General features: G+C 40.6%; 1 protein-coding gene across 3 annotated transcripts in view; it reads left to right on the forward strand.

Annotated features, from left to right (window-relative positions):
* The window catches only part of KDM2A (lysine demethylase 2A), a 113,726-nt gene that overhangs the window by 61,120 nt on the left and 27,469 nt on the right, over positions 1-25,137 (forward strand). For 2 of the 3 annotated variants that reach the window (XM_035013371.1, XM_035013372.1), the window contains 8 exons: positions 4,737-4,875; positions 5,688-5,766; positions 6,645-6,691; positions 11,622-11,800; positions 18,315-18,421; positions 18,965-19,058; positions 20,213-20,366; positions 21,766-21,881. In XM_035013371.1, coding sequence (XP_034869262.1) covers positions 4,737-4,875; positions 5,688-5,766; positions 6,645-6,691; positions 11,622-11,800; positions 18,315-18,421; positions 18,965-19,058; positions 20,213-20,366; positions 21,766-21,881 — 915 coding nt within the window. Of the gene's footprint in view, positions 1-1,438; positions 2,338-4,736; positions 4,876-5,687; positions 5,767-6,644; positions 6,692-11,621; positions 11,801-18,314; positions 18,422-18,964; positions 19,059-20,212; positions 20,367-21,765; positions 21,882-25,137 lie in introns of those variants that run through there. The other variant, XM_035013373.1, reaches the window with a different exon arrangement.

The raw sequence follows: 25,137 nt of genomic DNA on the forward strand, positions 1-25,137 counted from the left end.
TCAAGAATACTCCCTGCTGAAAGGTAGCCCGACTCAGGGCTCAATTCCAGGACCCTGAGATCATGACCTGAGCTGAAACCGAGGGTCAGACATTTAAACATCTGAGCCACCCAGGCGCCCCAGGATTGAATATATTTTTAAAGCACTTAGAGGGGCACCTGGGTGGCTCGGTTGGTTGAGCAACTGCCTTCGGCTCAGGTCATGATCCTGGAGTCCTGGGATCGAGTCCCGCGTCGGGCTCCCTGCTCAGCGGGGAGTCTGCTTCTCCCTCTTCCCTTTCCCCTCTCATGTGCTCTCTCTCTCTCTCTCTCAAATAATAAATAAAATCTTTTTTTAAAAAAAAAGGCACTTAGAGGTTTGCTATAGATGTTTGTTTACTTGTCACCCGAATTTACGTTAAGGGGGATAGACAAAAAAAAAAAAACAACAAACATTCTTGACAGTTGGTTAAGCGTCTGCCTTTGGCTCTGGTCATGATCCCAGGGTCCTGGGATCGAGCCCCACATCGGGCTCCCCGCTCAGCAGGGAGCCTACTTCTTCTGCCTGCCACTCCGCCTGCTTGTGCACGCTCTCTCTGACAGATAAATAAATAAAGTCTAAAAAAAAAAAATTAAAAACTGATACAAATAATTTTCACATTATTGCTGACATACCAATTGCAACAATCAAAAAGAAAACAATCCAGATTCATTTTTCTGTTGTCTTTAAGTGGCTTGGCTGGAGCAAGAGCCTTCCGCATATCCTTATACTCTCTATATTGAAAATGTAAATGGAAGAAGAAATCTTGAATATAGGAAGAAGAAAAGGAAGGAAGGATGGGGGAGCTTCTGGCTACCATGTTAGAAATGTTGGGATAATCAGGGTGATTATGTCCTCCTTACTGACGAAGAATCAGTAATGGTAGACCTAGGAAAGGTTGAAGTTTGAAAACATGACTAGGGGGGTGCCTGGGTGGCTCAGTTGGTTAAGCGTCTGCCTTCAGCTCAGGTCGTGATCTCAGGGTCCTGGGATTGAGCCCCATATCGGGCTCCCTGCTCAGCGGGGAGCCTGCTTCTCCCTCTCCCTCCCCTGCTCAATCTCTTTCTGTCTGTCAAATAAATAAATAAAATCTTAAAAAAAAAAAAATGCCTGGGATTTTTTTTGACAAGTGTATTAGAAGTTACAGCACAAATGAGAGGAGGAGATATCTACATTTATTTTGATGGTATTGTCCTTGCTCTGTGATACTTGAAATTCATCTTTTGGAGTTCTCTTCAAAGACACATAAATAAAGTGTGTTAAGGAGGGGAACTGAGGATATCTTTTTTTTTTTAAGATTTTGTTTATTTGAAAGAGAGCACAAATGATGGGGAGGGGCAGAGGAAAAGGGAGAAACAGACTCCATGCTGAGAGGGGAGCCCGATGCGGGGCTCAATCCCAGGACCCTGAGATCATGACCTGAGCCGAAGGCAGACGCTTAACTGACTGAGCCATCCGATGATGTCTTTTACAAAAACAAATTCATTCAGCCACTGTGCCCCTGAAGCTACTGATGGTGGCTGGTATTGATGACTGCTATACCTCGGCCCAGGGGCTGTTTTGCCCCCCGTGGGCAACGTTGCTAAGGCCGCTTTTGACGCCATTTCCAAGACCTACAGCTACTTCACCCCTGACCTCTGGAAAGAGACTGTGTTCACCCAAGTCTCCCTATTAGGAATGTACTGACCATCTTGTAAAAACCCACACCAGAGTCTCCATGCAGAGGATTCAGGCTCCATCTCTGGCCACCGCATAGTTTTATACAAGAAAAATAAAGTGAATTAAAGCTTGTTAAGAAACAAACTCATGTTAGAAATTGTCAGTGAAAATGCCCCCCATAAATGTATCTGAAAATATTTTGAGCAGTGATGGCATTATTGAAATAAGTGAAACGTCTCCCAAAATTAAGTCTTCTTTTGGCCTTTGAGCTGGGACTTTGGGCAGCAAAGATGCTAGGTAAGAGTGTTAATGAGTTTTTGCCAAATAATGGAAAAGCTATCAGGTATCCCTGTGTTTCAACCCAGACGTACCCTGGTATGTTAAATCTGGCTCTCCTCTGGTGTGTAATAGTCATTTTTATTTGCTTTAATTTTTATTTCTTATTACTCATTTCTGCCCCTTCCCTGACCCCCACTCCCCAAAAGACCTTTCCCCAATATCTAACTTTAAATTCCAGGTTTGGTTGTTCTTAGCACATCCTAGGGTAGGGTTACTGTATTTACCCCTGCCTCTATCATGCCCACAGATGATTGTCCTGTGTGTGTGTATTCAAGAAATATCAGCAAAATTTGGCACTGGCTAAAGTAAATATACTAGAAGGTAAATTTGCAGCAGAAGCATCATGTTATCTTTTTTAAAAAAATAATAGCTTGTGAAATATTCATATACTGTAAAACTCACCTGTTTAAATGTATGTAATTAATTGGGTTTTTAGTATATTCACAGAGTTGTACAAATATCACCATTCTCTAATTCTAGAATATTTTCATGGCTCCTGAAAGAAACCCAAACCATTAACAGTCACTTCCTATTCCTTTCCCCAACCCCTGGCAACTACTAATCTACTTTCTGTCTCTATGGATTTGCCTATTCTGGACATTTCATGTAAATAAAATTATATCATCTATGATACCTGGTCTGTTGCATTTGGCTTCTTTCACTTAGCATAATGTTTTCAAGATCCTTCCATGTTGTAGCTACATACCAGTATTTCATTCCTTTTTATGGCCAAATAATACTCCACTGTGTAAATATACTACATTTTTTAATCTGTTCATCCATCAGTTGACATTTGGGTTAATGCTGCTGTGAACATCTGTGTACAAGTTTTTGTGTGGACATAGGTTTTAAATTCCTTTAGAAATGTACCTAGGAGTAAAATTGTTAGTCATAAGATATCTCTATGTTTAATTTTTTGAGGAACTGCTAAGCTGTTTTTCAGAGTGGCTGCACCATTTTACATTCCCACCAAAGTGTACAAGGCTTCGTTTCTCTACATTCTCACCATCACTTGCTATTGTCCACATTTTTTAAAATTTTTTAAAATTTTTTAAAGATTTCATTTATTTATCTGAGAGAGTGAGCAAGATAGAGCACGAGTAGGGGGAAGGGCAAAGGGAGAGAGAGAAGCAAACTCCTTGCTGAGCAGGGAGCCCGAGGCTGGGCTCCTTCCCCGGACTCAGGGTTCATGACCTGAGCTGAAGGCAGACACTTAACCTACTGAGCCACCCAGGCACCACCCCTATTGTCCACCTTTTGATAATAGCCATCCTAGTGTGTGTGAAGTGGTGTCTCCTTGTGGTTTTAATTTTCATTTCCCCTAATGACTAATGATATTGAATATCTTTTCATGTGTTCATTGGCCATTTATATATTTTCTTTTTTTTTTTTTTTAAGTTTTATTTAAGAAATCTTTATACCTAACCTGGGGCTCGAACTCATGACTCTGAGATCAAGAATCCCAAGCTCTTTTTTTTTTTTTTTTTTTGAAGATTTTATTTATTTATTTGTCAGAAAGAGAGAAGAGTTGCAGGCAGAGGGAGAAGCAGGCTCCCCACTGAGCAAGGAGTCCGATGCGGGACACGATCCCAGGACCCTGGGATCATGACCCAAGCCAAAGTCAGATGCTTTACCGATGAGCCACCCAGGCATCCTGACCCAAGCCAAAGTCAGATGCTTAACCGATGAGCCACCCAGGCATCCTGATTTGCATGCTCTTCTGACTGACCAGCCCAGCACCCCTATATATTTTCTTTATTTTATTATTTTTTAAAAGATATTTATTTCTGTGACAGAGAGAGACACAGTGAGAGAGGGAACACAAGCAGGGGGAGTGGGAGAGGGAGAAGCAGGCTTCCCACCGGGCAGGGAGCCCTATGTGGGGCTCGATCCCAGGACCCTGGGATCATGACCTGAGCCGAAGGCAGATGCTTAACGACTGAGCCACCCAGGTGCCCCCCCCTCCCATATATTTTCTTTAGGGAGATATCCTTAAAGCTAAATATTGATGGTTTACTATTTGGAATCCTATTATTTAGGTTAACTCTCTTTTGTCTGATGTAAAGGAGTTATTGCTTCATTAATTCAAATGTTTTAGTCTGTTCCTAAAGATTGTTTTAGAGAACTATTGTAGAGGGGCACCTGGGTGGCTCAGTCGGTTAAGTGTCTGCCTTCAGCTCAGGGTCCTGGGATTGAGCCCTGCATTGGGCTCTCTCCTCAGCAGGGAGCCTGCTTCTCCCTTTGTCTCTACCCCCCGGCTTGTGTTCTCTCTCGTGCGCTCTCTCTCAAATAAATAAATAAAACCTTAAAAAAAAAACACAAACAACTAATGTAGATACAGTTCTTTCCCCTGTGAAAACACTATATTTTGTATCCTGACCTGAAATGTCTATAAAGACAGTTGGTCCCCAATCTTTAGTGGACCTTATTTGGTTATATTTCTATTGTAAATTTATATCCCTAGGCTCAAAGAGGTAGCAGAGGTAAAATTCACAAGTAGGGAACCAGTGACTCATCAAAATTTTGTTACTCTCTGAACATTCGGAGGACATTAGCTGACCTTTAGTTGAGAGAAAGATGTATAAGGCAAGGAAAATTGATGTTTGACATAACAACTGAAGTTGAAAGTATGTGAAATTGAAGTGTGCATGTGTTTATGAGCTCTTTTAGATAGGCATGAAAAAGTACATGATTTGATCTTTATGTCCCTCTCTCCTCAGCGTGGTACCATGCGACGACGCTATGAAGATGATGGCATTTCAGATGATGAAATTGAAGGGAAAAGAACTTTTGACTTGGAAGAGAAGCTCCACACCAACAAATATAATGCAAATTTTGTTACTTTTATGGAGGGAAAAGGTCAGTATCCTTTTGGTTCAGGGGACCTATAGTCCCTTGATGTAGGAAGTTGTAGATTCTGGGAACTGTGGGCTCAGCATCTCTGCAGCTAAATATTGCCTGTTGATGTTGTGATGCTGTTTATTTTCTCTTATGACACAATGCCATTCACACACACACACATACACACACACCCCACCCTCCCCTAATCCTCCCACCCTGTGAGTCATTCCCTGCTATATGAGAAGAAACAAGCATTTATTAGGGCCAGGAGCATTGTTGGAGTTTTTCCCTGAAGGCCTTTCCCTTCTCCTCCCATCCCTTGTTTTGGGTTTAATTAAAAATAGTACAGTAAAAATTCATTTATGCATGCACCCCCTCCCCCCAAACAAAACAGAGGTGGGATTCCATATGCACCATGCAGCTTTTTTGCTCCTTGGCAAACTGACAAGGATATTATGGTATGTATGGTAGTGGACAGAATTAAATTTTTTGGCTATTAAGAGACAAGGTGATGATAATTTCTGTTTAGGATTTAGAAGATGACTCAGTTATAGTACTACCCCCCCTGTTGGTTAAATTCTGAATTTACTGTGTAAATATAGACTTAGCAAACCCCTTGAACCTTGCCTCTCAGTGTGCTTTTCCTGTATCCTAAGCGATGCTTCTTAATAACAAACATATATTGTCTAACAGAGCAAAACTATATACACAGAAACAGCAAAGACTATCTCCACCTTATTACTTAGGATCTTTTTTTATGATCCTTTCATCTTTTTCCAACTATACTTCTTGCCTTTCTAATAATTTATTATGTTTTGCTATGGTAACAGATTTTAATGTAGAGTATATCCAGCGGGGTGGCTTAAGAGACCCTCTGATTTTCAAGAATTCTGATGGACTTGGAATAAAGTAAGTATCCTTGGCCTGATTGGATATGGTTGTGAAATGACCATGTTACACCAGGGCTATAGACAATGCAGTATTGATAACCCAAAGCAGTAGATAATTGAAAATAATCCCCATTTAGATTTTAAAAGCATGTATTTTTCGGGGCGCCTGGGTGGCTCAGTTGGTTGGGCGACTGCCTTCGGCTCAGGTCATGATCCTGGAGTCCCGGGATCGAGTCCCGCATCGGGCTCCCTGCTTGGCAGGGAGTCTGCTTCTCCCTCTGACCTTCCTCCCTCTCGTGCTCTCTGTCTCTCATTCTCTCTCTCTCAAATAAATAAATAAAATCTTTAAAAATAAATAAATAAATAAAAGCATGTATTTTTCTTCTTTTGTTACAAAAACATTTCATGGTTGTTATAGTTAAATGAGAAAATACGGTGAGCTAAAAAGAAATATCTTAAAATCTATTACCCTGAGATGTTCTTTCATATATTTATATTTATATTTATATTTAAAATATATTGTTTTATATATATTTAAAATATATTGTTAAACCTAAATGTAAGATTTATGTGTCTCAACTTAGGAGTTTTTTTGGGGCGCCTGGGTGGCTTAGTCGTTGGGCGTCTGCCTTCAGTTCAGGTCATGATCTCAGAGTCCTGGGATCGAGCCCCACATCGGGCTCCCTGCTCCCAGGGAAGGAAGCCTGCTTTTCCCTCTCCCGCTCCCCCTGCTTGTGTTCCCTCCCTCACTGTCTCTGTCTCTCTGTCAAATAAATAAATAAAATCTTAAAAAAAAAACAAAAAAACCCTTAGGAGTTTTTAGTACTCTAAGAAAAAACTCACACTGACTAGAGAAGGTGTGCTTCCCATTTATACTTACTGGTGTTTGTTTCGTAGGATGCCAGATCCAGACTTCACTGTGAATGATGTCAAAATGTGTGTGGGTAAGTATTAAGCTTTGTGGGCTTTGTGTCTTTTAGGCGAAGATATAAGACTTGGGACTGAGTTCTAAATTTCTGACTGAGATTTAAGACTTAGGAACATGCAAGTACATTATTTGATTGAAGTATACGACTTGAAGTAGTTTTTTGATAGAAACTACTATTAGCAACTGAGAATTTTCTCAAAGGGAGTTACAGAGTTGCTTCATTTAGTACTCATTAGGCGTAGGCATAGAACTCTTACTTCTTTCCTACCTACTGTTTTATCACTGTGTCCCTCCTTCTCTCTATGAAGAGCCTGTTCGAGGACATTTTATATCTCTGAACCAATAATGAAACTTCACTCATATCTGTGATTCTCTTCTGTTCTCTAAAAGCAGTACAGAAATGTCCTGGAAATTTTCACCAATGCTACATTTGGTAACTTGGTCAACGTTTAAAACTTTTTAAGCTGAAGCATGGAACTCTTGATCTGGGGGTTGTAGGTTTCAAGCCCCATGTTGGGTAGAGAGATTTCTTAAAATCAATCAATCTGTGTAAGCTGAGAAATAGATATATTAAAATTTCTCTTTGTCAGTGACTGGTTAACTTGTCTTTCATCTGATTTATATTTCAAAATTTAGGAAAAGAAAGCAAATTGGATCGATCTAATTAAAGAAAAAAACTTCCTGGTGTCAGTAAAGATTCAGGTCAATTTTCTGCAGACCATTTGGTGTTCAGTGTAGCCCTGAGACCCACTAGGATCCTTAGGAATTCAGACATGGTCACTCTCCTATACACATTAGAGCAGTATGGATTAAAACCTTTTGGAAATGTTTCCAGCAGGTTATGAAACAAAGGAGGTTTTTCTGATGCTTTCCTCCCAGCATTACAACTAAAGCTTTGTCCTCTATGTTGAAGTTCCAGTGCAACCTCTTGCTTTGGAAATTAAGTATTGCAGTACTGTCTCTTAGCCACTTGAGGGCCCTTTTTAGATAGCTGAATAACTTGTTTATCCAAGAGGTGAAAGTTACAGATAGCCCAGGTAGAGGAAAGTTCTCTAATTCCCTGTATTTTTCACTCCCTCACTATTTCTTTGTTATATTTCAGCTATCTGCCTGTGACTGTGTATTTTCTTTTTTTCTTTTTTAAAGATTTTATTTATTTATTTGAGAGAGAGAATGAGAGATAGAGAGCACGAGAGGGGAGAGGGTCAAAGGGAGAAGCAGACCCCCCGCTGAGCAGGGAGCCCGATGTGGGACTCGATCCTGGGACTCCAGGATCATGACCCAAGCTGAAGGCAGTCGCCCAACCAACTGAGCCACCCAGGCGCCCGTGACTGTGTATTTTCTAATATCTAGCATAATCTCTGGAGTATAGTAGGTACTCAGTAAATCTGTTGAGTAATTAAAATGTTTTCCCACTCTTCACAAAGCAGGGGCTCTCTCAGGGGACCTCAGAAAATCTTCTTGAGTACTTAAAGTCTATCATTGGACTTCTTTTCCTCATAGACCTCCAGGACAGTAATAAGTTAATGGACCACCATAGCTTTTCTCTATTGGTCAGGCATTCTTATGGTTTGTGATCTGCAAATGCACTGCATCAGAATCATCTGTGGTACTTGTTAAAAATACTCTGGATTCCATCAAAGACTTATGGTATCCAGATTTCTGAGCTATACACGTATGAGGACTTATTCAGCCACTTATTCAATCACTAGTCTCCTTTTGGATTTTTTCCCACTTCCTTCCCACTTTCCTATTTCTTCAGTAATATGTACACTGCTAATAATGATCTTTGGAACCCCTTCATAACCTTATATTTTACAAATAGACCTTTGGGTGGTGATAGATATCTTTGCCATGATTTAAAATAACAGCACTGGGGCACCTGGGTGGCTGGCTCAGTTAGTTAAATGTCTTACTCTTGGATTCAGCTCAGGTCATGATCTCATGGATTGTGAGATGGAGCCCGCATTAGGCTCCATGCTCAGTGGGGAGTCTGCTTGAAGGATTCTCTCCCTTTGCCCCTCCCGGTGCTCACTTGCGTGCACTCTTTCTCTTTTAAATAAATAAATCTTTAAAATAGAGCGGTGATTATATCTAACCTAATAGACTTAGCATAAATTTCAGCTGATGCCTAACTTTATATCCATCCAAATTGTTTGAAGTCCAGGTTTTTTTTTCTTGGATAACTAATGATTGTCAAAATGTAGTGAACAAAATATTGGTGATTGCAATAATCCATTATCACTACATGTACTTTGGCTAATCCAGTCTTCTTTTCTACCTCAAGTAAATGCTACATTTCCAGTGTCAGTTCATGTCCCATAAAGAAGAAAGCCAGTCTGTCATGTAAACTTTAGGTGATGGGGTATATTAGTTGAGAGTATAGACTCAAAACTGCCTGGTTTCAGATTTCAACTCTACTAATTACTAACTGTGTAACCTTGGACAAGTTACTTAAATATGAAGTGTTCAGAATAGTGTCTGACACATAGTACATGCTCGATAAATGTTAGCTATTATTATGATTCATTATTTTATCTAAGTGCTCTGGTACATACAGAGTCTTAGGTGCTCTGGTACCATTGGCAGAATGGAATTGCTTTTGCTTTGATACGCATTCTTGAAGGAAAGTATTCACTTACTTTTTTTTAATTGTGGTAAAATACAAATAACATAACATTTACCATTATCATAGTTTTAAAGTGTACAGTTCAGTGGCGTTAAGTATATTCACAACGAGCAGCCATCACCAGTATTTTTTCATCACCTGAAATGGAAATATCTACTAAGTAGTCACTCCCCATTCCCTCCTCTGCACATCCTGGCAACCACTATTGTATTTTGTCTATGGATTTGCCTGTTGTGGATATTTCATATAAATGGAATCACAAAATATGTAGCTTTTTGTGTCTGTTATGTATGTATTATATTATGTTCCAGCATGTAACAGCACTTCATTCCTTTTCCGTGTTGAATAATATTCTACCGTGTGGGTAAACCACATTTTGTTAATCCATTCATTTATTAATGGACATTTGGGTTGTTTCCATCCTTTGTTGTGACTAGAGCTGCTATGAACATTCATGTACAAATTCTTGTTTGAATATCTGATTTTTCTCTTTAGATACATACCTACTAGTGGAAATCACTGGGTCATATGGTCATTCTATTTTTAACTTCTTGAAGAACCACCACCCTGTTTTCCATAGCATCTGCACCACTGTACATTGTTACCAGCAAAGCCTTGATTTTCCTTGCCAGCACTTGTTATTTCCTCTTTCTTTTTTTTCTTTGACTTATGGCCATCATGGTGGGTATAAAATGGTATTTCAAGGCAATTTTGATTTAGGCATTCACATTTTCTTCCAAAATATGAAGGGTAGGTGTGGTTCATTGCCTTATATTATCAGTTGTATTTTATTGTATTCTGCCACATCTACTTTATTGTGGCCATATTCTTGTCCTTCTGTTATCTCTTATCTGTGACTAGCCTATAAACTTCTTGGAGGCAGGGGACCAGGTCTTAATACTACTTGTTATATCCATGAAGGCCAGGCATATAGTAGGTGTTTGTTAGTTTCTTACAAATTGAACAGTATTCTTAATATTCTACCAGCAGCTTTTTATTCTCTCTCTCCCTTTCTTGGCCACTAATATCTTAACTATTTTAGCTGTCCTGCCTCTCCATATCTTCTCTTAAACTGCTGCCTCTGCTTGCAATTCTCTGTTGAATCTTTCTTATTTAGCTTCTGCTTATTCTAAGGCCCAACTTAAATGACTCTTCTTCCTCCCGTTTTCCTAAAAGGTTTCTCTGGTCAGTCCAATGTTATTTAAAAAAAAAAAAAAGATATTTTCCTTTTATTTTTACTACTGTTTAATTGACACCTACTTTGTGTTAAACATTTTATTTCATTGACTAAATCCACACAGCAGCCTACAAGGTGATATTATTCCCAAGTTATAGAAGATATTAAGGTTTGGAGAAGTTTAACTTTCCCAACTATTATTAGAGCTGAAATTTAAATTTAGGTATCTTTGACTTTAAAGCTGTTGTTTTTCCCCCCCATGCTATTTTACACATTCTGCCTTTTGTTGTAGTTGTTACAGTTGGTTGAGAATCTGATATAGATCTTTATGTCCATCATGGTGTCTTTATCATTCAGCAAATATTTGTTAAATGAATGAAAAGGGGTTTATATTAGAAATGCTTAACAGGGGCGTCTGGGTGGCTCAGTCGTTAAACGTCTGCCTTCGGCTCAGGTCATGATCCCAGGGTCTTGGGATCGAGCCCCGCATCGGGCTCCCAGCTCAGCAGGAGGCCTACTTCTCCGTCTCCCACTCCCCTATTGTGTTCCCTCTCAACTATATCTCTCTCTGTCAAAGAAATAAAATCTTAAAAAAAAAAAAAGAAAGAAAGAAAGAAATGCTTAACAGGTTTGGGAAATAACCCTTTTAAACAAAAGAATGTATCACTGTATAGTGGATCCTTTATTCAAATTGTGGGAAGGATCTAGGCCTCAAAACTACTTTAAAACAGTGTAGCTCGGTGGATAAGAGCATTGACTTGAGTTGGTCCAGGATTTTTGAGTTCTAGGATTTTTGTTCTGCAAGTTACCTAATACCTTTTTTCTCATCTGTGAAATGGAGATTTTAGTACTTAACATTTAGAATTGATGGGATTGAGTGAGATATTGAATATAAGATTCATTGCCTGACCATATAGAAATATGCCATAGGGAACTGCTTTTAATATTACCTGTTGTCTTTCCCATTCTCCGTGGTTTGATTTTCTGTTGATTATCCTCTTGAGTGACAACTCTCTGTTTATTCCTGAATATTCTAAATAAAGGACAGCTTGTTTCCTTCCACTTGTATTTTATATTCTTAATATATTTAAGGATAATAGTGGCTCAGAAGAGATGACTGATACACATCTTTCGTGGCAGGGAGCCGTCGCATGGTGGATGTCATGGATGTGAACACACAGAAAGGCATTGAAATGACCATGGCTCAGTGGACACGCTACTATGAGACCCCAGAGGAGGAGCGAGAAAAACTCTATAATGTCATCAGTCTAGAGTTCAGCCACACCAGGCTGGAGAACATGGTGCAGAGGCCCTCCACGGTTAGTCTCCGCATTTTTTCCACATTATCATTGTCACCAAGAGGGTTGTTCATATAATGGGAGAATTTACAACTTTTTATACATACCAAGATGAAATTGATGAACAAGACAATTTATTTGATAATAACCTTCATTTTTAGAAAATTCATCATTTTTAAAAATCACTTAATTTTATATAGGGAGGGGCCATTTAATTCTGATCACCAGTAACCTAATTTAAGAATAACATTGGTCTTGGAATGTAATGGAGAAGTGTCTTAAAATTCATTCTTGTGGGGGCACCTGGGTGGCTCAGTTGTTAAGCGTCTGCCTTCGGCTCAGGTCATGATCCCCGGGGTCCTGGGATCAAGTCCCGCATCGGGCTCCCTGCTCAGTGGGGAGTCTGCTTCTCCCTCTCCCTCTGCCTGCCACTCTGCCTACTTGTGCTCTCTCAGTCAAATAAATAAAATCTTTTTTTTTTTTTTTAAGATTTTATTTATTTGACACAGAGAGAGACAGCGAGAGAGGGAACACAAGCAGGGGGAGTGGGAGAGGGAGAAGCAGGCTTCCCGCAGAGCAGGGAGCCTGATGCGGGGCTCAATCCCAGGACCCTGGGGTCATGACCCGAGCCGAAGGCAGATGCTTAACAACTGAGCCACCCAGGCGCCCCTTATCATTTCTTTTAAAGTCAAGATCTTGGGTGCCTGGGTGGCTCAGTCGGTTGGTAGTTTGCCTTCAGCTCAGGTCATGATCTCAGGGTCTTGGGATCAAGCCCCACTTTGGGCTCCCTGCTCGGCGGGGAATCTGCTTCTCCCTCTCCCTCTGCCCCTCCCCACTGCTCCTTTTCCTCTGTCTCTCTCAAATAAATAAGTAAAATCTTTAAAAATAGTAATAAAAAATAAAGTCAGGATCTCGGTGTTTTATTCTATTTTCATTTAAATTATCCTAATTATACCTTTTGACTTTCAAAGTTAAAATATAATTGCTTTTATATATACACACCTATAATCAGCTTACTAGTAAGTGACATTGTTATTATCACTAAGACATTGAAATGTACAGACCAACAGGAAAATGTTCTCAGTATTTCACTATTATCTGAAGAGACAGTATATAATTTTTTGTCACTGCTTCTTGTTATTGGAGATGCTACAACTAAGTACAGAATTTCTTGGGGTGCCTGGGGGCTCAGTCACTTAAGTGTCCTACTCATTTTTAAAGATTTTTTTTTTTTTAAGATTTTATTTACTTATTTGACAGAGACACAGAGAGAGAGGGAATACAAGCAGGGGGAGTGGGAGAGGGAGAAGCAGGCCTCCCACAGAGCAGGGAGCCTGATGTTGGGCTCAATCCCAGGACCCTGGGATCACGACCTGAGCCAAAGGCAGACGCTTAACCGACTGAGCCACCTAGGTGCCCCCTTTTTTTAAAGATTTTTATTTATTTATTTGAGAAAGGGAGAGGGAGAAGCAGACTCCCCGCCTGCAGAGAGCCCGATGGGGCGCTCAATCCCAGGACCCTGAGATTATGACCTGAGTTGAAGGGAGATGCTTAACCAGCCAGGCCACCCAGGCGTCCCTTGTGTCCTACTCCTGATCTCAGCTCAAGTTTGACCTTAGGGTTGTGAGCTTAAGCCGCATGTTGGGCTCCACATTGGGCTCCATGTCCAGCCCCATATTTAAAAAAATAAAAACTGTTTTAGGTGGCTCCATTGGTTAAGCATCTGAGTCTTGATTTCAGCTCAGGTCATGATATCAGGGTTGAGATCAAGCCCTGCATTGGGCTCCGCATTGAGCATGGAACGTGCTTAAGATTCTCTCTCTCCCGGGGCACCTGGGTGGCTCAGTTGGTGAAGTTGGTGAAGCACGGCTCAGGCCGTGATCCCAGCGTCCGGCTCCCTGCTTAGCGGAGAGCCTTCTCCCTCTCCCTCTACCTCTCCCCCTGCTCATACTTCCTCTCTTCCTCTCTCTCCAATAAATAAATAAAATCTTAAAAAAAAAAAAAAAAAAAAGATTCTCTCTCTCTCCTCCTCCCTGCCCCTCCCCACTCGCTCGCTCTCAGAAAAAGAAAATTGAATAAATGAAAAATACAGAATTTCTCATTAGGAAAACTTTATTTCCCTAAAATGATAAAAATTCTTTTTATATTATCATTTGTTTGGTCATATGGAAATACAAGAAGACAGGTGGTTAGAATTTAGCCTTGTTAGGGGTACCTAGGTGGCGAAATTGGTTAAGTTTCTGTCTCTTGGTTTTGGCTCAGGTCAGGATGTCAGGGTCGTGAGATCAAGCCCCTTGTTAGGCTCTATGTGTGGAATCTGCTTAAAAGATGGTCTCTCCCTCTCCCCCCAACATACTCCTCTCTCAAATAAATTAATATTAAAAAAAAAATTTAGTTTTATTATTAGTCAAATATGGTCCACTTAATAAAGAATAAAGGGCGCCTGGCAGACTCAGTAGGTAGAACATGCGACTCTTGATCTCGGGGTCATGAGTTCAAGCCCCACGTTGAGCATAGAGCTTGCTTTAAAAAAAAATTTGGGGGGGGGGGCGCCTGGGTGGCTCAGATGGTTGAGCCTCTGCCTTCAGCTCAGGTCATGATCCCAGGGTCCTGGGATCGAGTCCCACATCTGGCTCCCTGCTCAGCGGACAGCCTGCTTCTCCCTCTCCCTCTGCACCTTCCCCTGCTCATGCTCTCTCTCTCTGTATCTGTCTCAAATGAATAAAGAAAAAAAAAATTTTTTTAAATGTACAATTGAGTAGTTTAAAATAAATAAAGAATAAGGGAGGAATCGCAGTAACATTATTTATGAATTGTTTATAATATTTATAAATTAACACTGTTCATATTTTTAGAATTTCAATTTAAAAATAAAATGATTGTAGCTGTAAAAGTAAAACTTATAGGGCACCTGGGTGGCTCATTTGGTTAAGGTTTTGGCTTGATGGTGATCTCACGTTGTAGGATCGGGCCCCATGTGGGGGCTCTGTGCTTGTCCCTCTCCCTCTGCTCCTACCCCTGCTTGCATGGGTTCTTTCTCTCTGTCTCTCTCTCACTCACTCACTCGCTCTCAGATTTATAAATAAAATTTTTAAAAATAAATAAAACTATTCATACCTTTCCATTCTTAAAATTTAGAAATGTGTCATTACACATAAAGCCTTTTTTTGTAACATTCTTGATTTATTCATTTTGTCCTTTTAATGATAAAAATGCTACGTCATTTTATAGCAGAAAAATAATGGACCATTAAATGGAGGAGTAGAACTATGAAAGGGCTCAAAAATAGAAAAAAGAAATTTTTTTTTTTAAGATTTTATTTATTTATATGACAGAGAGAGACACAGCGAGAGAGGGAACACAAGCAGGGGGAGTGGGAGAGGGAGAAGCAGGCTTCCCGCCGAGCTGGGAGCCTGACATGGGGCTCGATCCCAGGACCCTGCGATCATGACCTGAGCCGAAGGCAGACGCTTAATGACTGGCCACCCAGGTGCCCCAAAAATAGAAAATTTTTTAGAGGACAGAGAACAATGCACCAGTATTTTTTAGGGACCCAAAACATAGCTGGAAAGATTGAGTGAGCTATTACCAAGGTCCCCTCCTGAAAGCAGAAAACCTTTTGATGACCTTACCATGTAAGCAATAATATGCTTATTCTGCTGGGGTATTATTTATTTATTTATGGGAGTATTTTTCCCCCCACAGTGTATCTTTCCATTTATCTAGGTCTTTCTAATATATCTCAATAATGCTTTTTCAAAAACCAACTTTATTGAGGTACAATTGACATACAATAAAGTATACTCGTTTTAAGTGTACCTTTCAGTGAGTTTGAATAAATCTCATTCGTGTAATAATCTTTCACATAAACTACATAATCTCTTGTTCCCCCTGACATTCACACCTTCAGAGTTAGCTTATTACTAGTTCGAGTGCCTGCCACATGCTGAGCACTATGCTAGTTGCTAGAGGACCTGTGGAAAATAAGGTCATTCTCATTCTCAAAGAAATAAGGTCATTCTCATTCTCAAAGAACTTAAGAGTCTCACGGGGAAGAAAGACCAGAGGATAGACATTTCTGCAGACCACAATAATGGTGAGTGCCTCAAAAGTGAATAAATACAGAGTATTGTGAGGGCAATAGGAAGGACCCCCCCTAACATAAACTGGAGGAGAATTAGGGAGAGGAAGCTCTTTGGAAGAAGTGATGGCTAAGCTTGACATGAAGGAAATAAGGAGGCAGAACGAAGACCAGAATTCCAGGCAGAAGGTGTATAAAAGTAGGTACAGGGAGAGAAAGGTGGGCAACCTTTAAGTGCCTTTTATGGGGTGTTAGCATAAAGCGGGATTATCTGGTGAGAAGAGAGAGATCGTTTTCTGCTGTCATTCCAACAGTACCTGAGAGGTAGATGAAAAGCAACATATACAATGTGCAAATTTGTTTGGTGGTGGGGAAATTAGTTCATGGAAGGCCATGAAGTTGTGTGTGTGTGTGTGTGTGTGTGTGTACAGTATATGAATAGATTAGTTCCTAGGTGTTGGACTTCTTACCACTTTGGCCCTAGTATTGATGCAGAACAGGTAGAACTGGTGATTACCTCTACTGGAGACTTGCTCTCACATAGATCAGGACATTTAGCAAAAGACCTATCCAGAGCCTAAAGGTTAACCTAAGGAAAAAAGTATGAATACCTTAACACAATATTCTCTTGGCAGTCAGACGATACCTAATAATACCAGTTAAAGAGAGGCCAGAATGAGTAACTTACTGCTGCAGGTGGGAAATTCTGGCCAAAGAAATTCAGCTTTCTCTGAATGAACAATTGATTAAAAAAATACCCATGTGTTTCTAACCTTTCCTTTCCCCCATCCAGACATAAGAGCTTGTAGTGTCTTGAGCAAGTAAGATCTTCATTATTCTTCAAAGGCTTTCCAAAGGAGAATACCAGGAGATGGGAGATGAAGAGAACATGAAAGAAAACAGAAAGTAGATTTTGTTTGAGGGAAAGAAGGAAGCTGGAGTTCATTCAGTGTTCTAGGCCCAGTGGATGCTTGGTTAAAACTGTTGGCTTCCTGAACAGAAATCCTTTAAAGTAAAGCAGCAAGTTAACCTTCATAGTTGCTCTTCAGTTCTCATGTCATTGGTGATCCCTTGTACCCACTCCCCCACAGAAATCTGAGTGTCCCATAGACGCCTGCCTCATATCATTATGCACAGATTGTATGCATTTGTGCAGGTCTGTATTGTAAGGGAAATAAATGATCAAATATAGATTTTGTTGTAAAGCTTACCAGATACATGTGTTTTATAGCCTTAAGTTAGATATTTGCAATGTCAGTATTGTACTGGATTCGTGGTTTGGCTCACATTTTAGCTACCTGAGACTGTTTCTTGGAGGTCAGTGGTGGGGTGGTACACACATTTGAAGGTACAGGACATGCTACAATTCATTGTAAAGTGCAGATAAGTTCTTACTGCTGTCACTTCTTCTTTCAACACTTATTATTTAAAACAGATTCCGGGGCACCTGGGTGGCTCAGTTGGTTAAGCGTCTGCCTTTGGCTCAGGTCATGATGGGATCCAGCCCTGCATTGAGTCCCACAGTGGGCCCCCCTGCTCAGCGGGGAGTCTACTTTTCCCTCTCCCTTGGCCCCTCCCCACACCTGGTGTGCTCGCTCTCATGCTTTCTCTCTCTCTCAAATAAATAAATAAATCTTATTAATTAATTAATTAATTAAATTCCTAAATTCTGATAACATTATTTTTAAAAAACTTTAGCATGTATTTACATGTAATCCTCATAATATCACTCTGAGTTAATTATCCTCATTTTTACAAATGAGTTCCAGGGACTTGCATGTGATCCTGAGAAAACATGACAGACCTGGATGTTCTGATTCCTAACCTAGTAGATTCTACAGCACATTGTTGTGCAAGGCTACAAATCCCTATTGGATTTCTTTCCTTTAATTTATTTTTATTTTTATTTTTGACATCTTAGCTGCTCTAACAGTGTTACATCTTTTGATAAGTTTATGGTACCTTCCAGACAGTGCCTTTTATTGAATCAGAAAAAGACAGCTGATTATACCAGTATTGACACAGAAGAGATACTGCTGTGTTCTTTAATGACTTCATTTTGATTAGTGCTATCTTTATGGTCATGTTGATGGAACCATTAGTCTTTATTCTCACTGAATAATTATTTCTAGAATGTTTGCCTACTGACCCTGTGATTCACCAACAGATTGTTTATAATTAAATTATCATCTTTCAGGGGTGCCTGGGTGGCTCAGTTGGTTAAGTGTCTGACTCTTGATCTCAGTTCAGGTCTTGATCTGAGGGTTATGAGTTTAAGCCCTGTGTTGGGCTCCACGCTGGGTGTGGAGCCTACATTAAAAAAAATAAATAAAATTAAATAAATAAATTGTAGTCTTTCAGTGTGTATTTTGAGAAATTCTATTTTCCTGACATTAAAATTTTCTTTAATCCCAATCCTTCCATTGAATCCTAAATGTTTCCTCCTCTTTAAAGGTGGATTTCATTGACTGGGTAGACAACATGTGGCCAAGGCATTTGAAGGAAAGTCAGACTGAATCAACAAATGCCATCTTGGAGATGCAGTACCCCAAAGTGCAGAAGTAAGTGGCTTTCCCTGCATTTCAGGTGCATTGGGAAATCAAAGTGATAGCAAGGACTGGTTCCTCCCTTCAGAGCCTTGCTTTGTGTCCTAAATGATCAAAAAGATGAATTCTTGGACACCTGGGTGGCTCATTTGGTTAAGCGGCTGCCTTCAGCTCACATCATGATCCTGGAGTCCCAGGATCGAGTCCCGCATCGGGCTCCCTGCTCGGCGGGGAGTCTGCTTCTCCCTCGGGCCCTCCCCCCCTCATGCTCTCTCTCTCTTTCTCTCTCTCAAATAAATCTTTTAAAAAAATAAATTCTTTAAACAGTAGGCTTTACAGTTCCAAAGGGAAGGGTGTATATAGTAAGTGTCATAACCATGATTACGTACTTTAAAGAAAATGTATTGTCTGGTACTATGATGACTTGAAATTGCATTCCTCTCACTGGGAATTGATTAGGTGGAAAATGGGGTGCAAAAGGGGAGAGTGTGGCATTGGGGTAGGGCAGGCTCTCTTTTTTTAATCAGTGCACTAATGCTGCTGCTTTTTTTGGGTCAGGTACTGTCTAATGAGTGTTCGAGGCTGCTATACTGATTTCCATGTGGACTTTGGTGGTACCTCTGTTTGGTATCACATCCATCAAGGGGGAAAGGTACGGTCATAGTCATGATGGGGGTTGGAATCTGAAGCTGGTTTTATGACTCTGCTTCAGTTCATGCATGCTTAATATACCCTGGAAATGAATCTACTAGGGAATTGTCCCCTATTCTAGAGAGAATCCTAGATAAGTTGATCTTCTTGGCTAGACTTCAGTAGGAATTAGTATTCATCTGGTCTGCTATCATTACACCAATATTAGCACAGTACTTAGTAAACCTCAACAGTCCTATTTTTAGATTCCCAGGACAGAATTCACCACATGAAGGTGGGGAAGTGGTTTTAGGAAGACAAGATAATTTCTCTACATGGAAGTGTAATAACGTAATAGAAGGCAACACAAAATTTGTATAGATTCACAATGATATCAGCAAATTAGAATCCAGACCACCTTTCCCTATATGAAGGTATTGATCTGAAATGTGGTCAAAGGAAGCCTTTAAGACCTCTGTAAGGATATGAATAGATTTTGAAAGATTATTCTCATTCATAAAGAACTATATTCCATCTTGTCAGATTGTTTCTGAGTGCTATGTGAGAACAGAAATCTGGGATTAATGTCAGAGGTTTATAGTATTATACTCTTATTGTTACCCTTTTGTGAGAGAAAAGGTAGAACTAGAATGAAAACAGACAATGCTTTTAAAATGTGAGGTCCTAATTTAGAACAACTGTACCTCCAAATCCAAAGTCATTTTGTTTACTTTGGTTCCATTTCAGTGATATCTCAAGTTTTGTCCTTTTGATCTTGGTTACTACCCTGGAACAAAGTGACCTAGGCCTGTCTCTTGAAGATATTATACCTAACTGTACTTCTTAGAACTATAGAGGCCAGACAGCTAGGGGCAGGTAAGGGACTTCCTAGGTAACAAACTGAATGCCCCCCTTCTCTCTCAATCCTGGATGGGTTATGGACTCTACAGTCAAACCCCTGGGAAGCTCTAATGTCATTTCAACAAGTGAAGGACAAAAAAAGATCTACTTCCTTAGGGCCTCTAGAATTTCCCAAATGGTCAGGTTCTATAAGCTGGGAGAATTGCTTGCTGCTCTTCTACCTGTTAGCCTTAACTTTGTACCTGTTTATCAGTTGAGGGAGACGACTGGGTCATGTCAATGGCTGTTAACAGACTGAAGTTTTTTAACTCACAGGTCTTCTGGCTCATCCCCCCTACAGCCCACAACCTGGAGCTGTACGAGAATTGGCTGCTGTCAGGGAAACAGGGAGACATCTTTCTGGGTGACCGGGTGTCAGATTGCCAGCGCATTGAGCTCAAGCAGGGCTATACCTTCGTCATTCCCTCAGGTAAGCAAGATGGGGAAAAATGGGTTGTTTAGCCACTTTTTCTTTAAGAAAAAGGAATTGATGGATTATCATCAAGAATGGGTATGATTGGGTGAGCAGAAAACAATAGTGTCCTTTTCTGTCATTATGGAGTATCAGATGCTAAGAATTTGGATTTTTTTTTTTTTTTTAAAGATTTTATTTATTTATTTGACAGAGAGAGACACAGCGAGAGAGGAAACACAAGCAGGGGGAGTGGGAGAGGGAGAAGCAGGCTTCCTGCCGAGCAAGGAGCCAGATGTGGGGCTCGATCCCAGGACCCTGGGATCATGACCTAAGCTGAAGGCAGACGCTCAACGACTGAGCCACCCAGGTGCCCCAAGAATTTGGATTTTTTAAAAAGGCACTCATTTTCTACTTAAAGGGGCGCCTGGGTGGCTCAAGTCGGTTAAGTGTCTGCCTTCAGCTCAGGCCATGATCCCAGGGTCCTGCTCATTGGGGAGCCTGCCTCTCCCTCTCCCTACTCATGCTCTCTCTCTTGCACTGTGCGTTCTCTCTCTCAAATAAATAAAATCTTAAAAAAAAAATTGCTAGTGGTGGCTTTTCAGATTTACGTGTTTGGGCCCCACATTAGCTCTAGGTAATCAGAATCTCTTAAGGATAAGACCTGGTCAGCAGGCGATATCTAACCTCCAGATAAGAGCTACCTATTCTAGGGTGCCTGGGTGGCTCAGTCGGTTAAGCGGCTGCCTTCGGCTCAGGTCATGATCCCAGGGTCCTGGGATCGAGTCCGGCATCGGGCTCCCTGCTCAGCGGGGAGCCTGCTTCTCCCTCTCCCTCTGCCTACTTGTGTTCTCTCTCTATCTCTCTGTCAAATAAATAAATAAAATCTTAAAAAAAAAAAAGAGCTACCTATTCTAAGGGATGGCTGCAAGGAGTGTAGAAATTAGTGATATTTTTATCAGGTCACTAGTTATAAATAGAGCACAGATTTTGGAGTCACAGACGTGTATTAGAATTCTATGTGTTTACCTGCTAATACTATGTTGGTCAAATATTTAAATCTCTGTCACATTTTTTTGTGAGGGGTAAATGGAAATACATGTAAACTCTCTTGTACTGTGCCTTCACAGTAGGTGCTACCATAAATAGAAGCAGCATTTGTTAAACGTGCTGTATGCTAAACACTTTACATGCATTTTCTGATTTAATGCTTACTAACAACCATAAAAAGTTTAATTTTTACAGAGGATATTGGTTTTATAGAGGATATTGAGGCTACAAGAGATTAAATAACTTGACCAACCACTAAGTGGCAGAATCAGAGTAAAATGTGTGATCTAGGAGTCTTTTACTAATTCTCTGAGAGCCGTATTATAACATGTGCTTAAGCCACTGCCCTCCACTCCCTTTCTTCTAGGCTGGATTCATGCTGTGTATACTCCTACAGACACATTAGTCTTTGGAGGCAATTTTTTGCATAGCTTCAATATCCCCATGCAGTTAAAAATATACAACATCGAAGATCGGACACGGGTAAGTAATTCTGCCTAACAACTGGATGTGAAAGAGTTGATCTCCATTTTAGACAGAGATTCATTGGTAGTTATCTCCAAACTTCCATTTTTCTCTGAGTTAAAATGCAGTGTTCACATTTCGAGGACACCGAGAAGAAAACTTTAATGAGATCTACATGCTTGGTTTGGGGGTCTCTAATTCTTTGAGGTTTTTGGTATCTTAGATTTTTTTTAGGGCTAAAAGTGGACATTTGGTAATTGATGTTTTTAATTTTTATGCTCTTAGAATAATTCGATGTAATGAGATTTATCAACTCAGGAGTCACAACTTTGAATTCATGTATCTCTCTTTACTGCGATTACTATCCACTACCCAAACTGTTGTACTTGAATAAATCAATGTGCATACTGCTTTTCCCAGCTCGGGTTCCTTGAGAGAATGAAGTCCTCTAGAAAATGATTTGTGCATCTTACTTTCTTGGTTTTCCCTGGGAGGGTATGGAGCTGATACCATTCTAGATATATAGGAAAAAAGTTAAGTTCCTTACAGTGCAGTGGATGCCCTGGCAAGAGTTGGCAAACTTTTTCTGTAAAGGATCAGATAGTGAATATTTTAGGCTTTGTGGGCCGTACAGTATCTGCTGCAAGTACTTAACTGCCTTGTAGAATGAAATACTTAAATGAATGAGCATGGCTCAAATAAAATAAAAATTTTATTTATGGACACTGAAATTTGAATTTCATATAGTTTTCCCATATAACAAAATGCTCTAATTTTAGTTGTTTTTTTTTCCAGTCATTTAAAAATGTAAAAAACCCTCTTAGCTCACAGACCTTGCAAAAATAGGCAGCAGACCAAATCCGCTTGCTGCTGTTTGCTGGCCAACCGATGTCTTAGGGAAACAGGGCTTAATTCTTTAGCAGAACCCAAATTGGTAAGGGCTGAATTACATATGATTGAGGTATAAATGGCATTGACCTTAAATAGCAATTAGAGTGTAGAATCTTTAGAGGGTATAATGTTCCCCTCTTTCTCTCAAGTAGTTCAGCAGAATAATAATAACTGTATATGAATAGAGATTAACAAATGTGGGTAAATGTTAATAGCTGGTGAATCTCGAATAATGCTGTAGGCAGTGTTTGGTACTGCTCTTAAAACTTTTTGGTGCATTTGAAAGTTTTCATTGTTAAATTTTTAAAAAATCGCAATTAGGGTGTGCCTGGGTGGCTCAGTCGGTTGAGGTTGAGCATCTGCCTTCGACTCAGGTCATGATCCCAGGGTCCTGGGATCAAGCCCCGTGTCAGGCTCCCTGCTCAGCCAGGGAGTCTGCTTCTCCCTTTGTCCCTCCCCCCGTTCATGTGCTCACACATGCTCTATCTCTCAAATAAGTAAATCTTTTTTAAAAATTACAATTAGGGGTACTCGCGTGGCTCAGTTGGTTAAGCGGCTGCCTCCGGCTGGGGTCATGATCCCTGGGTCCTAGGATCAAGCCCTGTGTGGGGCTCCCTGCTCACTGGAGAGCCTGCTTTTCCCTCTGCCTCTGCCCCTCCACCCCGCTCATGCTCTCTCTCTCTCTCTCTATCTCAAACAAATAAAATCTAAAAAAATTTAAAAATCACAATTAGTGAAGAATTTACAATTTTTAGAAGGAATGGTCATTGACCTATTTATTGTGAACATGGTCAACCATTTTGGTGCCTATTTGAAACTGTATTTTGGTTAGCAGCTACCTATAATCGAACACACAAGAGTAGTATTGTTGGAGTTATAAGGATTGCCCTGTTAGAATTAAGAAGATGCAGTGCTGGCGCCAGTCGGTTAAGGGGCCGACTCTTGATTTCCGCTCAGGTCATGATCTCAGTGTCCTGGAATCAAGCCCCACGCTCAGCAGGGAATCTGCTTCAGGATTCCCTCTCCCTGTGCCTCTTCCGCACACACGCACGCTCTCTGCCCCTCTCTCTCAAATATATAAATAAATCTTTAAAAAAAGGGGGGGGTTGTCTGGGTGGCTCAGTCAGTTGAGCATCTGCCTTTGGCTCAGGTCATGATCCTGGGGTCCTGGAATTGATCCCCGCCTCGGACTCTCTGCTCAGCGGATAGCCTGCTTCTCCCTCTCCTGCTCCCGCCCCCCCCGCTTGTGCTCTCTCTGTCAAATAAATAAATAAAATCTTAAAAAGACGATGACAATCCAGTGCCCTTGTTTATTGGGGTGCCTGGGTGGCTCAGTCGGTTAGGTGTCTGCCTTTGGTTCAGGTTGTGATCTGAGGATCCTGGGATCGAGCCCCATGTCACAGAGGGAGAGAAGCTTAAAGCAGGCTCCCTGTTGAGCGTGCAGCCCCACACGGGGCTTGACCTCACAACCTGAGATCATAACCTGAGCCGGAACCAAGAGTTGGACATTTAACTGACTGTGCCACCCAAGTGCCCCTGCAGTGCTTTTAAATGCCCTTTTTTATTATTATTTTTTTTTTACTGTCAATATTACTCAGCTCTCAACAGAGTCCCAAAGGGCTTTAGAATTTTGGGTTGTCCTGAACTTTTAATAAAGACCCTTCCAGAAAAGTGTTAATATGCGTAAAAGGTAAGCAGAGAGGCCTGTGTATTGTGTTTAATTTGGGGGGACCTAGTATATATTAATTGTTGTGGTTCCCCCCACACACCTTACTAAAAGTAAATTAATAGGATCTTTTTAAAAACAAACTTTTATTTATGTATTTTTACGTAGGCTCTAGGCTCACTGTGGGGCTTGAACTCATGACCCTGAGATCAAGAATTGCATGCTCTACCGACTGAGCCAGCCAGGTGCCCCTAATTTGACTTTAAAATAAAGGAGGAAAAACCTCTTAGTTGTTAAAACTGTAGTCACTTATGAAACCCAGATTCAAAGCCTAGCTCCTCTGAATTGGAAACCTAATGAAAAGTATATGCCTCTCCTGCCTAGAAAAGTAATCTCATTCCACAGTCATGCTCTGTGACCTGGTGAAGGGTTTTGAAAAGGGCCTTCCATCCAGATCTCCTTGATTCAGGAATACTGCCTGACATGGAGCTTTGAAAAGGAGATTAAAACGTTCTTAGTTGCATATTCAAAACAATCTATAAGTATTGTTGGGCTTCTCCTTTTGAAAGCTGTCTTCTAAAAGAAGACAGCAAAATATATAGGGTAGTCCCCATTGTTGGTCTTCCTCACTGATTAATCCATGCTGATTTGCCTTTGTTTCGACTATGCTAGATCTGAAGGGCAGTTCTTTTTGTTATTATTCAGCTGGAATGATTT

The sequence above is a fragment of the Mirounga leonina genome, unplaced genomic scaffold (assembly GCF_011800145.1).
Source record: "Mirounga leonina isolate KUSES-001 unplaced genomic scaffold, KU_Mleo_1.0 Mir_166, whole genome shotgun sequence".
Taxonomy (NCBI): domain Eukaryota; kingdom Metazoa; phylum Chordata; class Mammalia; order Carnivora; family Phocidae; genus Mirounga; species Mirounga leonina.